Source organism: Cnephaeus nilssonii (assembly GCF_951640355.1).
Source record: "Cnephaeus nilssonii genome assembly, chromosome: 11".
Lineage (NCBI taxonomy): Eukaryota > Metazoa > Chordata > Mammalia > Chiroptera > Vespertilionidae > Cnephaeus > Cnephaeus nilssonii.
In genome coordinates, this window is record NC_137082.1 from 44,004,003 (window position 1) to 44,020,510 (window position 16,508).

General features: G+C 41.4%; 1 protein-coding gene across 1 annotated transcript in view; it reads left to right on the forward strand.

Moving 5' to 3' along the window:
• The window catches only part of CDH20 (cadherin 20), a gene marked incomplete at its 3' end in the record, with an annotated part of 39,962 nt that overhangs the window by 8,426 nt on the left and 15,028 nt on the right, over positions 1-16,508 (forward strand). Inside the window, exons 5-7 of the mRNA XM_079783480.1 lie at positions 4,415-4,668; positions 13,132-13,268; positions 16,299-16,420. Coding sequence (XP_079639606.1) covers positions 4,415-4,668; positions 13,132-13,268; positions 16,299-16,420 — 513 coding nt within the window. The remainder of the gene's footprint in view (positions 1-4,414; positions 4,669-13,131; positions 13,269-16,298; positions 16,421-16,508) is intronic.

The window sequence follows — 16,508 nt, forward strand, 5'->3', positions numbered from 1 at the left end:
TATGTTGTTCCATAGAGTTGAATTAACGCTGTTTTAGAAGGGAAGAGTTTATGTTTGTCCTGTTTTATTTAAGGTACAATAAAATAAAGCAAAAGAACAAATACATCCAGCAAACCACCAACCAGAAATCTTTATAACCAGCACACAATGACCTCAGAACAGTGCAAAATGCTGAGATTAAATAAATCTGGAATCATCAAATAAATGTGGATGTAATTTAAATTTTTATAGTTTCTTATTTTATTCTCATTCTTTGAGAATAGCATATGTTAGAATTATAAAAAGATTTCTGGAAGTAATACCAACTTAGTGCACGACACAGGATTAAGAATATTCCCTAATACATGATATGGCTCAAGTTAACAGTTAATAATACATTACTTATCATGACTGGTAACTGTAAACAAGATAAATGCTCAAATTTTTAATAACGGTGGATCCTTTAAGCAAAATGCCCTTTAAAAACTAAGCAATCAGAAAAAAAAGCTTTTGGAATTCTCAATACATTTCAAATTTTATATTTTAAAATGATATATAAGATAATTCTAAATAACAATGTAACAATATTAATTTATATCAATTTATTATCATACTAGGGGCCTAGTGCACAAATTCATGTACCTTGAAAGGAACTGTGGGACGCGAGGCTGCGGTGGGCACAGGGGCGGGTCTCGGCCCATCCTCCACGCCCCTGCCCAGCCCCTCCCGCCGCAACCCCTGGTCCCCTGTCCTCCAGCAGCCCCGCTCCCACAGCCGCCACTCCCACACTCTGACAGCACCAGCCCTGCTCACATCTGGTGACGGCGCAGAATGATTGGGGCCAGTGCCAGCAGTGGGTGCAAGCAAGGCCGGCGCTGTCAGCGAGTGCAAGTGGCGGCTGCTGCCCCAACTGCCCCTCAGGAACAGGGGGAGGTGGAGAAGCCCTGAGGGGCAATGGGGGCCAGCAGTCACCGCTTGCACCCACTGACAGTGCCGAGCAATCGGGGCTGGCGCCGCTCTGGCACCCACAGCAGGTGCAAGCAGGGCTGGCACTGGCATCAGGTGCAAGCACCCAGTGGGACCACGGCACACAGAAGCAAAGAATTTTCAGTAACCACCAGAGGCTTGCCCCAATGACAGCAACTGGCACCCCGCCTTGGTCTGGCGCCCCGCTCACCTGCTCCACCATCCCACCGTGGCTGATGCCTGCCATGTTCCGCACGCACCCCCTGGTGGTCAGCACATGTCATAGCAACCCGTTGTTCCGCCGTTAGGTCTATTTGCATATTACAATTTTATATATATAGATAGCTTGTACCTTATTATGAGATATTCTTTTAAAAATATTAACTATTACAACTTTGTATCTGAAAGGAACCCCAAAATGTCATTACTCCAGCTCCCTTACCTAGAGAAAAGATTAAACCTCACAAGATAAAGTACTGTCTTTCACTGTCATTACTAAAACATGTTTAATCAAAACAGATATTAGTTTTGCCAAGGTCATTCATATTTCTCTTCTGAACTTATGAGGTGGCAGAAAATGAAATTAAGAAAGAGGTCAATAAGTTGGGTAGATGGACAAGTCAAATATAATAAATAGTTTAAAGGCTACTGACTGTTCAAGCCATTCATTTAGAACAATTCACTCAGATCCCTAATCCACACCCATCTTCCTACTTTGTTACTACTAATCCTATATAATAAAAGGCTAATATGCAAATTGTCCCCTCCAGAGTTCTACGTTCTACCAGGAGACCAGGAGTTCAATCTCTCACTATGATGTGAGCTGACCACTGGGGGGGTGGGGGGAACATGGGGAGGGGCGGGGTGCGGAACATGGCGGGCAACCAGCAGCAGCAGCAGGGTGTTGAGGAAGCGAGGGAAGGAGGAGGCGGGGAGGCCGAGAGACGGGAAACCTGATCAGGCCTGATCGCTGGCCAGGCCTAGGGACCCTACCTCTGTACGAATTTCATGCACTGGGCCTCTAGTGTCTTATAAAATGGGGGGGAAAATTCTGCTTTTGATTAATTTCCCTAAAGCCTATCATTCATCTAAAAAGCACATACTGCCCTAACTGGTTTGGCTCAGTGGATAGAGCATCAGCCTGTGGACTGAAAGGTCCCAGGTTCGATTCTGGTCAAGAGCATGTACCTTGGTTGCAGGTACATCCCCAGTAGGAGGTGTGCAAGAGGCAGCTGATCGATTTTTCTCTCTCATCAATGTTTCTAACTCTCTATCCCTCTCCCTTCCTCTCTGTAAAAAAGCAATAAAATATATTAAAAATAAAAATAAAAACACATACTTATTTTTTAAAAAGAGAAATTAAGCTAAATGGATTGAATTGGATCTTCATAAAACCATTCTGATTACTACCCAGGATCTTGGCTCTTTTGGCTTTTAAGTAGTCAATCAATTGATTTTCAGTCTCTTAACAGCTTGAAAGATAACTTGAAATATATATTTTTAAGAATGTTCTTTATTCTATGAGCATGCTGTTATGTCACTCGTCTTCAGCATCCCTTCCATCTTCCAGCACACAATAAGCAATAGTTTTGAGTCCATTATCCTCTTAGGCAGGCCACAAAGAGCAAAACTCCTATATTTCACCAAACCTAAAATGTACACAAAATGTAAATTCCATTATTGTTTATATCTCTCTTAAAAAAAACTCTTGCCAATTTAAATGATGCAATGCTTTCTTACTCGTTAGCTTATGGTTTTTTAAAAAACTTTTGCAGACACAGACATATTTGCTTCACATTCCTATTTGAACCAAGTAACCTGCCTCCCTAGTTCTTAGTCAAAAGGTAAGGTTTTCATTATGGGTATACAATGTATGGTGCTAAGAAAATAAAGAATAAGTAGAAACCTAATAACAGCAGCAAAACAAACGAAAACATTTTGTTAGAATTTGAAAATAAATTTAGTTAAAGCAACTACTACTGTTTCTCAAAAGCAAAGCAGTTGCTTAAATGGACACATGCCTCTTTCTAACAAGAAATGTGCTTAATTCAGAATATTTTATGGAAAAAAAGCATGAATGAATATTTACTAGTAGCTACAAAATTTTAAATCATCACCAAATGCACATGTGACTTTTAAGCTTTACTAACTGCTTTGCTATCCTCTGTAATTATTTTATAGGACTAACTTTCCATGATATTTTTATTGATGATATTTTGAGGTAACTGTTGCTTAAAACATTTAAATAATGTCAGTGAAAAAGGAAGAAAGGAAGGAAGAAAGAAAGAAAGAAAGAAAGGAAGGAAGGAAGGAAGGAAGGAAGGAAGGAAGGAAGGAAGGAAGGAAGGAAGGAAGGAAGGAAGGAAGGAAATATAAATTGATTATTCTTAAGATATGGCATTCAAGTTCACATTCTGCCATTCTGAAGGTAGGTAGGGCTAGATCGAAAAAAAGGAACCACCAAAAAAATTAGATTTTATGACATGTAGTTTATTTTGTGGGTGATCCCTGGATGAGGCATTTAAAAATCTAGAGCAGCATTTTACTCTGACACTATGTGACCATGTTGGCTCAGTTCAGTCTTTGAATTCTCTTAGTCTGTTTCTTCACCTGGAAAATGTGGCATTGGATTCAATTTTTAAAAGAGATTTTTTAAAAGATCATCTATGCCTTAGCCAGTTTGACTCAGTGGATAGAACGTTGGCCTGCGGATCAAAGGGTCCCGGGTTCTATTCCGGCCAAGGGCTCATACCTGGGTTGCAGGCCCTGGTCAGAGTGCGTGCAGGAGGCAACCAAGAGATGTGTTTCACTCACATCGGTATTTCTCTCTCTATCTTTTCCTCTTTCTTCCACTTTCTCTAAAAAAATCAATGGAAAAATATCCTCGGGTGAGGATTAAAAAAAAAAAGAACTTCCATGATATAAACTAAATACACAAATACTGATCTGACACAGTGCCCTGAGAACTCTTGTTGAAGGTTGTTTATGATAGTTTCTTGGAAAAATCTCTATTGCCTTTGTACTTGGGAATTTTCTTTTTAAGGAAGAAAACAAAAAAAGCTTAGACTTCAGTTGTATGTATAGTCTGAAAGAGAACGTGAACCCTCTCAATTATCATGACATCTTTTCAAGTGAATAAACATCTCTAAAGACAAGGGGACCATGCTGATAAACAGTAGACCTATTTAGAGTCAGCCTTGCTCAGAGCACAGTGGCTTTCTTAATCAGCACACTGGCTTTCTTCACTATCTCTGAAGCATCTAGCATCTTCTTACCTTCTTTACCCAAGTTGTTAGAACTGACATGAAGGCCAAGAACTACAGAACAAAAGAAAAATCCCCTTTACTCTTCCCCTTTTACCATTTTAATGAATTGAGGAATCTACCCACCAGCCATCAATGTCAGTCATCCTTTGGAACCTTGATATATATGCTGCTGGCTAACCAATTTTCCTGCCATTACTTTTCAGCCCCTGAGTTTTGAAAGCAAGAAAAGCTACACCTTAAAAGTGGAGGGAGCCAATCCTCACCTAGAGATGCGGTTTCTGAATCTGGGCCCCTTTCAGGACACAACCACAGTGCACATCAGTGTGGAAGATGTGGATGAGCCCCCTGTATTTGAACCTGGCTTTTATTTTGTGGAGGTACCTGAAGATGTGACTATTGGAACAACCATACAGATCATTTCTGCCAAGGACCCAGATGTGACCAACAACTCAATAAGGTTTTGCCACAGATTATACCTTTCATGGAATCTTCCCTTCCCCAGCATCAAATTTTCTAGCACTTTTCCCCTTTGCTTTTTCTATCTCTGGAGACTCTCCTGATTCTTTAAATTCATTCTGTTTAAATAACATAGTCTTTTCATGTTATTTAGAAGTGAAGTATCATTATATCTACAACTTAGTGTCAAATGGTTCAGCAACACACGCGTGTGCGTGTGCACGCGCGCACACACACACACACACACACACACACACACACACACACACATACACACCTTAGTTCTCAATCCCAGCCCTATTGACATTTTGGGATAGATAATTCTTTGTCATGGGGCTGTCCTGTGCATTATACAATGTTTAGCAGCATCTCTGGCCTCTAACCACTAAATGCCAGTAGGACCCTGAGTTGTAACAACTTAAAATGTCCCCAAATATTGCCAAATGTCCCTGAAGAGAGTGGGTTACAAAATTACCCCAAACTGAGAATTACTAATTCATATAAAGCACAGACAATACATAGGTGTCAAAACATTAAAAACTGTTGAATCTTAGTGGTGAATATAAAGGTAATCATTGCACATTCTTTTGACTTTGATGAACCTTTGACTTTTTTACTTTAAAAAATGAGAAAAAATAACATACAATATATATTTCCAAATACTATAGAAAAAACACACATAGAAACTATTCGTGTTGCCATTGGCTTCAATGCCATGTAGACTAGTCAGATAGGGCTTTCTACTGCAAGCCCACATATCCATCTCTCCAAAATGTGGTTTGAACTTAAAGATTCCAACCAAGATGCTTCCCCCTCAAGAAGGAGCAGGACAGGAGAGCTGCTCTTATAGCCATGGCCATTTCCAACAACCCTGGAACCAAAGTGCAAACAGCTGGTGGACAGGTTGACACCTCAACCTTCCAGAGCAACTGCCAAGCCTCTGAGGCGTGACACAAAAGATCAGGATTCCAAAGCCATTTGAAGCCATCTGTCATGTTAAATGTTGGAAGTCACACAAATGGATCTGAGGCTTTAGTGCAGATAACACATTTTAAACACTCCCTAATGTATTGAATGCCTTTTCTGTCAGCTACTAGTACTTCCCTCACCTGGTGCTATTTTATATGTAAAGAAAATGTGCTTTTGCAGCTTAACAAAGATGGTTCTTCCCTGAGAATAACTAAACTAGGGGAAATTTGCTTCCTCTAACCAATTAGTAAACAATTTACATTTTTCCTTTTTTTGAATTATGGTATTTGATTTTTAGTAAGTAAACTAATATTTATGAGTTATAACAACTTTATATGAGTGATATTTCTACCTTAAGCTTTTTAAATGTACAACAGGATGGGAAGAAGTTAGTGAAACCATATCATCCCTAAAACAATCATAATATAAATGAAACTGATTCTATTATAAATGTATATTTTAAGGAACCAAATACATACATACATACATATATATATATATATATATATATATATATATATATCCTATCTAATAAAAGAGTAATATGCAAATTGACCATCACTCCAAGACACAAGATGGCCGCCCCCATGTGGTCAAAGATGGCTGCCCCCATGTGGACACAAGATGGCCACCACAAGATGGCCTGCAGGGGAGGGCAGTTGTGGGCAGTTAGGGGTGACCAGGCCAGCAGAGGAGGGCAGTTGGGGGAGACCAGGCTGGAGGGGAGGACAGTTAGGGTCGACCACACTGGCAGGGGAGGGCAGGTAGGGGTGACCAGGCTGATAGTGGAGGGCAGTTAGGGGCAATTGGGCCGGCCGAGGAGCAGTTAGTCATCCATCAGCCTGGCAGGGGAGTGGTTAGGTGGTGATCAGGCTGGCAGGCGGAAGTGGTTAGGGGCAATCAGGCAGGCAGGTAGGCAAGCAGTTGGGAACCAGCAGTCCTGGATTGTGAGAGGGATGTCCAAGTGGGACATCCAGAGGGATCGGGCCTAAACGGGCGGTCGGACATCCCTCAAGGGGTCCCAGATTGGAGAGGGTGAAGGCTGGGCTGAGGGACACCCCCCCCATGCACAAATTTTGTGCACCGGGCCTCTAGCATATATATATATATATATATATATATATATATATATATATATATACACACACACACACACACACACACACACACACACATATATATGTGTGTGTATGTATGTATATCCTATCTAATAAAAGAGTAATATGCAAATTGACCATCACTCCAACACACAAAATGGCTGCCGCCATGTGGACACAAGATGGCCACCACAAGATGGCAAGCAGGGGAGGGCAGTTGGGAGGGACCAGGCCTGCAAGGGAGGGCAGTTGGGGTCGATAAAGCCTTTAGAGGAGGGCAGTTAGGGGTGACCAGGCCGGCAGAGGAGGGAAGTTGGGGGCAACTGGGCCTGCAGGGAAGGGCAGTTGGGAGGGACCAGGCCTGCAAGGGAGGGCAGTTGTGGGCGATCAGGCCAGCAGGGGAGGGCAGTTGGGGGGGACCAGGCCTGCAGGGGAGGGCAGTTAGGGGCAAGCAGGCTGGCAGGGGAGCAGTTAGGCATCAATCAGGCTGGCAGGGGAGTGGTTAGGAGGTGATCAGTCTGGCAGGCAGAAGTGGTTAGGGGCAATCAGGAAGGCAGGCAGGCGAGCAGTTGGGAGCCAGCAGTCCTGGATTGTGAGAGGATGTACGACTGCCCGTTTAGGCAGTTGGACATCCCTCAAGGGGTCCCAGATTGGAGAGGGTGCAGGCTGGCTTGAGGGACACAACCCCTCCGTGCACGAATTTCGTGCACCGGGCCTCTAGTGTGTGTGTGTGTGTGTGTGTGTGTATATATATATATATATATATATACACACACACACACACACACACACACACACACACGCACACAAATGCCTTCTGATCAATTAATCTATTCATATCAAAGAAGATACTAGAGGGAAAACTTTAGAGAATAAAACTTCATTGGGGGAGGAGGTTGGAATAAGCACAAGCTTGAAAAAAATCAGATCTCATTACTAAAAGAGTCAACTAGACTATTCAGTGGATATTTCCACATGTTCTTTCCAGATTGACTTTGGACTCCTACATGGTAAGCACTGGAAATATGGTTTTGTTCTGAGTCACATTACTAAATGACAAGAGACTGAATGCTGTCAGGAAATACACACATGCACCAATCCTAGAGTGAATGTGCATTTTTCAGGACTAAAGTTGTTATCTTAAGATATCTAGGAAGGAAAGAGAAACAGCAGGCCTAGATCCACTACTGGTATGGAGCAAATGAGGTACAAAATGAAGGAATCCTACCTGGATAACAAGAGTGCTGCTTCACATGATGGGCCATTGAAAACCACTAGTTGGCCAGCATGACACACAGTTAACATCATGGAAGTCCATAATGAAATGCCTGTCTATTCTAACGGATCCCAATCAGAAAGAATCCAAGAGTGACCAGGCTGGAGGCACAGAGCAGGGTCCATTGAGCTTCTTCCATGGTGGGACTCTAGGTCCTGAGAGAGAAACTGGCAAGAACAAGGCAACAGCCACAGGCTTGGGGTTAATAGACAAGGGTTCAGGCACAGCAGCAAAGCAGATTCCACTTATCAGAACCAGTTGCAAAGAAGGGGCAGAGTTCATATTGCTATATAGAGGGTCCCTGATTCTTTGTACTATCCCCCAGGAACAAAGAATGGTCCCTGAACCCAAGCAGAAAATCAGGGGTCCTGGACTCTCATAGGGAAAAGCACCTAAAAGTCTAATGTCTGGCTATCATTTAATTAAACCATTTGGGAATTACTTTCCTATGTTATCTTTCCCCAAATTGTTCACTTATCCTTATTTTTCTTATAAAAATTATCTTGTTTTGAAATAATTTGCATATGTTATCTGTTGCTTGGCTATCTAATTCATCTTCTGCATTTTTATTACAAACTAGAGGCCCGGTGCACAAATTCGTGCACCCAGTGAGGTCTCTCGGCCTGGCCTGCGGGATGGGGCCAAAACCAGCTCTCCGACATCCCCTGAGGGGTCCCGGATCACTAGAGGGCACAGGCCAGGCTGAGGGACCCCACCGGTGCACAACTGGGGCCAGGAAGGAACGTGGAATGTTGGCCAGCCTGGGAGGGACCACAGGAGGGCTCCAAGGCATATCCGGCCTGTCTCATTCAGTCCCAATCAGCCGGACCCCAGCAGCAAGCTAACCTACCAGTTGGAGCGTCTGCCCCCTGGTGGTCAGTGCACATTATAGCGAGCGGTTGAGCGGCCTTAGCATATCATTAGCATATTACGCTTTGATTGGTTGAACAGACGAACGGACTACTATACAATTAGCATATTAGGCTTTTATTATATAGGATAGATGATATTTATAGTCCTAAAAAGAAAATAAATATCAAATTACCCAAAAACCAACATATTACCTAAGGTTTAAATATTATGAACAAATAGCCATTTAACTTTTTAAAAAGATTATTAGGGCTTTTATAATCTCCTTTTAAAGAAGCCTGTGGTGTGTTCAGGCATATATACTGGTCATTATTTACTAACTAGAGGCCCAGTGCACGAAATTCATGCAGGGGGGGGATGTGTCCCTCAGCCCAGCCTGCACCCTCTCCAATCTTGGACCCTTTGAGGCCTAAACGGGCAGTCGGACATCCCTCTCACAATACAGGACTGCTGGCTCCCAACCGCGCGCCTGCCTGCCTTCCTGATTGCCCCTAACTGCTTCTGCCTGCCAGCCTGATCACCCCCTAACCACTCCCCTGCCAGCCTGATTGCCCCTAACTTCCCTCCCCTGAAGGCCTGGTCACCCCTAACTGCTCTCCCATGCAGGCCTGGTCTCCCTCAACTGCCCTCCCCTGCAGGCCTGATCCCCCCCAACTGCTCTCCCCTGCAGGCCTGGTCCCCCCGCAACTGCCCTCCCTTGCAGGCCTGGCCCCTCCCAACTGCCCTCCCCTGCTGGCCATCTTGTGTCCACATGGGGGCAGCCATCTTTGACCACATGGGGGCAGCCATCTTGTGTGTTGGAGTGATGGTCAATTTGCATATTACTCTTTTATTAGATAGGATAAACCCACAAACTAGTCTCCACATTTAGTTAAATGTACATGAAAAATACAATATTTGGATTTCCTGAGATTTTAGTAATTGCTCAAGGAATTTCTGGCAAGCGGGAAATTGAACCATTTGCAACTGAAATAGGCTTCTGCTGTGTGAGAACAGCCAGCCCTCCAGTGCCATCCTGGAGTGTGTATGGATTAGTGAGCCTGCCCGTGATTCCCTGCCTCCAAACTGCTTCCAAATCCAGTGAATGTCCTGAGCCAAGCAAATAAGCAGGAAGCTAAGAGAACACCAGCCATTGTTCGCTCAAGAGAGTTGTGTATGTGTATGTGGTGCACAGTCTACCCATAATAGGTGAGAATATTATGGTTGGAGAAAGGAAAATCACCTGCATAATTCACCAGTATGTCCCAACTTCCTCATTTTCCATCTGTATCTACACCTTTTGTTTATTCTCCTGTCTCCTGAAATTCAGTCCAGTGTCATATTCAGAGTTAGAGTTATGGATGCCATCACTGCCTCAACTCAGGCCCAGTTGGGGAAGTCAGGAAGGGACCACCCTTAATGAGGGAGCTTCCACTCAGAGTGTCATGAAGCAGGACTGCCATGGGTTCTTTCAGTTAGTTATTTCTGCCATTCCATCTCCCACACCATCTGTGACATTTGCCATGGCTTCGTAAATCTGAGTGCAGAAAGCTGGTCATCAGAGTCTGCTCTCCCTAGGCATCATGCCTACAGCCTGGAGAGCTGCCATGAGGGTTGTGGCTCTGTGAGCCAAATGGCTGCTTTACTCACGTGTGGGGAGTGAAAGAAAAGACTGTCATGAGCCAACCAGTATTTTTTTTCCTAAGACAAATTCAACTCTTAAAATAGCAGGTAAACCTTATTTTATTTATATATATATATATATATATATATATATATATATATATATATATATATATATATATATATATATTTTTTTTTTTTTTTTTTTTTTTTTTTTTTTTACTGAATTTTAGAGAGAGAGGGAGAGGGATAGAGAGATAGAAACATCAATGAGATAGGAAGTCATCGATTGGCTGCCTCGTCCATGACCCCCACTGGGGATTGAGCCTGCAACCTGGGCATGTGCCCTGACCAGGAATTGAACCAACGACCTCTTGGTTTCTGGGTTGACACTCAACCACTGAACCACATCAGCCTGGCAAATTGGTAAACTTTAAAACTAAATCACTAATTATACCTAGAAAAAATGCTCATTTAATTTTAAATGAACTTTGTAGGCATGTGTTTGTTCTTTATTAAAAAGTCAACTGTTTCCTATCATGGCTTAATCTATCCTCAAGAAGAGATCAGGTTGTGTTTCCTCAAACAGTATCATTAGTTCCATGTGCAGGAAGGCACCTTGGCCTGGTAGTTAGAAGTAGGAACCTGAAACTCAACTGCCTACTCTTGATTCCCAGCTGTGAGACCTTGGTCAAGGGACTTAACCTCTCCATTCCTCAGTCTTCTCACCTGTAAAATGGGGATGATTATAGTACCTACCTTGTAGGGTTATTGTAAGGATTAAATGAGTCAATATAAGTAAGGTGTATAGAGTGAATGCCTGACTACAACAGCGTTCATTAAATAGGGTCACAAGCAGAAAGAGATGTTAATTTGCTTCCTTAAATCTCCCAACTCTTGGACAGCTATAACTGAAATGATTCCAACTTCTCTAGCTCTTAATTAATTCATAATTCTCTGAACAGCCATCCTGCAGGAAAAAACTACGTATTTCAACCACAACATTTTACCAAATAATACACATGCATATTCCATATATTTATTTACATATATTTGGGACAAAAGTTTTACCATCAACATTTACTCTTACTGCATGTGAGAGTCTGGCATGCATACATATTATTTCATTTTCTTTCAACACTAGTCATAATCCACCATATTGGCTTAACTAACCTGCAGTCTGAAAACAATACACTAATGAAACTGCTTACTCCCATCAAAATGCAGTTTCCTAGTTACCCTATTGCTGGCAACTTTAAATAGAATTTTGAACCCAATACATTAGTGTGTGTGTGTGTGTGTGTGTGTGTGTGTGTGTGTGCTTTCAAGTTTTACTTCTACAAATTATCAACTGTATAACTGTTTGAAAGTGACTTAACTTTTCAAAGTCTTAGTTTTCTCTAATAATTAAATAATACCTACCTCCTAGAAATGTTGTAAGAATTTAAAAAGAAGCTATAAAATGTCTGGTCTTCAATAATGGCAGCTATTATAATTACTGGCCATTACCAAGGACTACATTAGGTTCTCAAGGATAGATCTCAATCATGGCTATATATCACAATCTATTGTGAGGATTTTAAACATAAAGATGCCTGAAACTCCCTCCACACTTACTGAATCTCCTAAGATGGGAACCAAGTAAGATGATGCAGGTGAGATAACAAAAAGAGTTGGACTGCCAAATCATTTTCAACAGGAATTATAGATCTTACCCAGTAGCAAGGTAAATAATTACTCAAAGGATACAGACAACAACAAAATGCAAGCCAAGCATTCTTTCTTTGGAAAGGTCTGAAACCATCAGGCACAAGTGCCTATAAATATCCTTCTTTTCCAGTGTACGAATACATGTTGGTCCACACTGAACACGAAAGGTATAAGCAATGGATGTTGCTATTCAGTGCACTGCCTGAACAGAAGGAGCCATCTTGGATAAGAAACATCTGTTTTTTAGACTCCATTAATTACATACCAGTAACTTACATGACATTTTCCAGCAAGCTGTGCCCCATAAATTCATAAATTCCAGGCTTATTTACAATAAGCAACCTAAACAGACCTGATCTTTCCTGTTAAAAACATTCCACAGGTAAAGACTCTTCAGTGAGTAAATACATTATTATGTTTGCCAACAGGTCAGTCATTAGCACGTTTATAAAGGACCTGACACAAATCTCTTCTTTTCAATAGTTGATATTAATTACAGGGAATCGAATCACTGAACTATATGTTTTCCAGCTCCAATTTAGCATTTCAGAACTTATTTGAATAAATTCTTTTTGAACAAAGATACACAGGGGTTGTTATTCAGAGTGTCCCAAAAAGCCTTGGGCAGTTCTCAGCTTTAAATAGCTGAAATTGATCTTTAAATAGCTTACAACTGCCCTAAGGTTTAGCACCATGTTCTATTTCACTTTGTGAATCAGGAAATTAAAGCAGTAATGGTTTGTTGTGGTTTTTTTATGGGGGGAGGAGGGAAGGAGGGGTTGGGGAGGGAGGTGCATAATAAAACAGTAAATTCAGTCTTCCAAGTGTCCATGACTAAGAACTAGTGGTGTCAGGTTTCACATGGTACTCACTCAGTTCTCTCATGTAGTATATTTATCCAAATGCAATGATGTGTTTAATCTGTGGTGTTTTTTTGCAGATATTCCATTGACAGAAACAGTGACCCTGGAAGATTCTTCTATGTCGACATTACAACAGGTGCCCTAATGACCGCAAGACCCCTTGACCGGGAAGAATTTTCTTGGCATAATATCACTATCCTTGCTATGGAAATGAGTAAGTAACACAAAAAACTGGTCTCTATATAGTGACAAATATAAGCAATGTAGAATGTGGAAGTTTCTAGAGCTGTTGGAATAAGAATTGTATTATTTATAGGAAGAAACAAAAATTATCATAGTTCATACAAGTGAGTGAATGTAATTAGTTCAAATACTTATTCAGCATCTGCTGTATAGCTAGTCCTGGCTAGAGATTTTTTTAAAAAGGCACAGCCCAACTGGTTGGCTCAGTGGTTGCACATTGACCTATGAGCCAGGAAGCCATGGTTCGATTCCCAATCAGGGCACATGCCAGGGTTGCAGGCTCAATCCCCAGTAGGGGGCATGTAGGAGTCAGCTGGTCAATAATTCTCTCATCACTGATGTTTCTATCTCTCTCTCCCTCTCCCTTCCTCTTTGAAATCAATAAAAATACATTTTTTTAAAAAGCATGTAAAAGCAGTAAAAAAAACAAACAAAAAATAGCATCCTTAAACCAAGAAGCAAGACTCATATGAGGAAAAGGGACAGTTCCTGAAAAATCTAAGAGGCTTTCAGTCTTTGACAAGATTGGGAATGCACAAAAGGTAGAAAATATTATTACTGGATGAAAGGAAGCATTTATAACATATGAGCCTTATTACACACATACATGCATACAAGAATTTCAGACATGTTAAAAATGAAATGCAGATTTATTAACATGAACTTAAAAATGGAATGGAAAAGAAACAAAATTGCGATTAGCAGGTTTATTATAAGCTTAGCAAAAACTAGATTATTTTCTACTACATTTACTTTTTTTCATAGCACCTAGTGATGGCTTGGAGAAATGCCAGACCCTAATGCATTGGCAGAAGCACATACAGCCATTTAGGAAGGCAGTTTGGCAATTCATCTTTTGAATTAAGATTCTCTAAAATATTTGTACTCTTTTTAAAATATATTTTTATTGATTTCAGAGAGGAAGGGAAAGGGAGAGATAGATAAAGACGTCAATGATGAGAGAGAATCATTGATTGGCTGCCTCCTGCATGCCCCCTTACTGGGGATCGAGCCTGCAACCTGCCCATGTGCCCTGACCGGGAATCAAACCCTGACCTCCAGGTTCATAGGTCGACGCTTAACCACTGAGCTATGCCGGTAGGCAATTTGTACTCTTTTTCTCAATAATTCTACTTCTAATAATTATCTTAAAAGAATAATCATATACTAGTATATCAACAAAGATTTATATACTGAAATGTCTACTATATTATTATTTAAAATTAGGATTACCTTAATATCTAATAACTAGAGGCCCGGTGCACAAATTCATGCAGTGGGGTCCCTCAGCCTGGCCTGCGGGGATCAGGCAGAAACTGGCTCTCTGACATCCCCCAAGGGGTCCCGGATTTTAAGAGGGCACAGGCCAGGCCAGGGACCCCACCAGTGCATGACTGGGGCCAGGGAGGGGTCACGGGAGGGCTCCAGGGCATATCCAGCCTGCTCGCCCAGTCCTGATGGGCTGGACCCCAGCAGCAAGCTAACCTACGGTCGGATCATCTGCCCCCTGGTGGTCAGTGTGCATCATAGCAACTGGTCGAATGGACACTTAGCATATTAGGCTTTTATTATATAGGATAGGAGTTTGACTAAATTAATTATGGTATAACCATACAGTAAAATGAAATTATCCCTGGCCAGGTGGCTCAGTCACTAAGTCATTTGGAGCATCATCCTGTACACCAAAGGTTTCAGGTTCAATCCCAGGTCAGGGCACATATCCAGCTTGTGGGTTCAATCCTTGGTTGGGGCACATAAAGGAGGCAACCAATGTTTCTCTTTCTGTTTTGCTTTCTCTCCCGCTTCCTCTCTAAAGTCAATGAAAATGTATCCTGGGGAAAATAAAAGTAAATAAAATGAAAGTACCATGTAGATATTAATACCTGGGCTCAAAGCATATTTCAAAGACACAAGATAATCTTAACCTAAAATATTAAAAGTTCTGAATCCAACTTTTTTATATCATTTGACTACTGTATGTATGTGTGTGTGTTGTGTCCACATTTTTGGACACATATGCAATTTTACATATATCATAATAATGAATATGTCTGATAAGGACTGTGGATCATATTTATCCTTGTGTTTTTCTGGAATTTTCATTATAAAAAAAGTTCTACAGTTTAATTTTAAAAATTTAAATATGTCCATATTTTTGGCCAAGCAATAGAAATATTTAGGGGGGAAACACAGTAAAGCATAAGTATTTTTAAGAAAGAAAAAATGAACCAGAAAAATAGGCATTCTGAGATTTAATAAAGTTATTTACTAAGAATAATTTCTGTGTCTTATAATTTCTATTTTATCTTCTTGGGATGGTGACCAAAAAAAAAAAAAAAGACAGTAGGGGAACTATTGGGGCCATGAAATTGTCTTTGTGTGGCAATGCCAAGCAAAAGACTGACCAAAAAGACATTTCCCCATGAATGACAATGAGTAACTTCTTCTGCCCCAACCAAAGATATGGATTTGGGTGTGTTTGATCCTGTAATATCCCCCTAGACCCTAAGCAGAAATAAACGTGTAATGTTATCTGTATTCCTGTGAATAACTTGAAACCTCCTGAAATATAATTCAAAAAATAGATAATTTCATGGGAATAAAGCCAAGCCATGTAGTATACCTCCAATTAAAATGGGTTACTTCCAAGACCAGACAGAACGGACCTCCTTTAATTCCAGAACCTGATATCTGAGCCAAGTAAGAGGTTCAAAACCTTTTAAAGACTCATTTTGTGGTACCTGCTTCCCCTCGAGTCTGGCCCTTCCCCTCATCCTGATACCACACACTCTCTCAGACATACACCCTCTCTGTCCATGCTTGTGTTCTAGCCACACTCTTACTAGGTAACACATGCATCCTCTGCTTGTGCTGCCATTTCCACGTACTTTTATCCAGTCCTTAAAAAACCAGGCTGCAAGGGAAACAAATACCTAACTGGCAACAAGCGCTTTCTTGCACTGCTAACATTCACCTTTGGTTTCCTTTGTGTTCTCTTTAGACAATCCCTCCCAGGTTGGAAGTGCTTCTGTCACAATCAAAGTCTTAGATGTGAACGACAATGCTCCAGAGTTCCCCAGATTCTACGAAGCCTTTGTCTGTGAGAATGCCAAATCAGGGCAGGTAAGGCAGCCTGAGGCACCTTGGTTCACTCCCCAATGTGGAAATGACTTACAGATGACCAAACCTGCAGTCAAGTTTAGACTCCAGA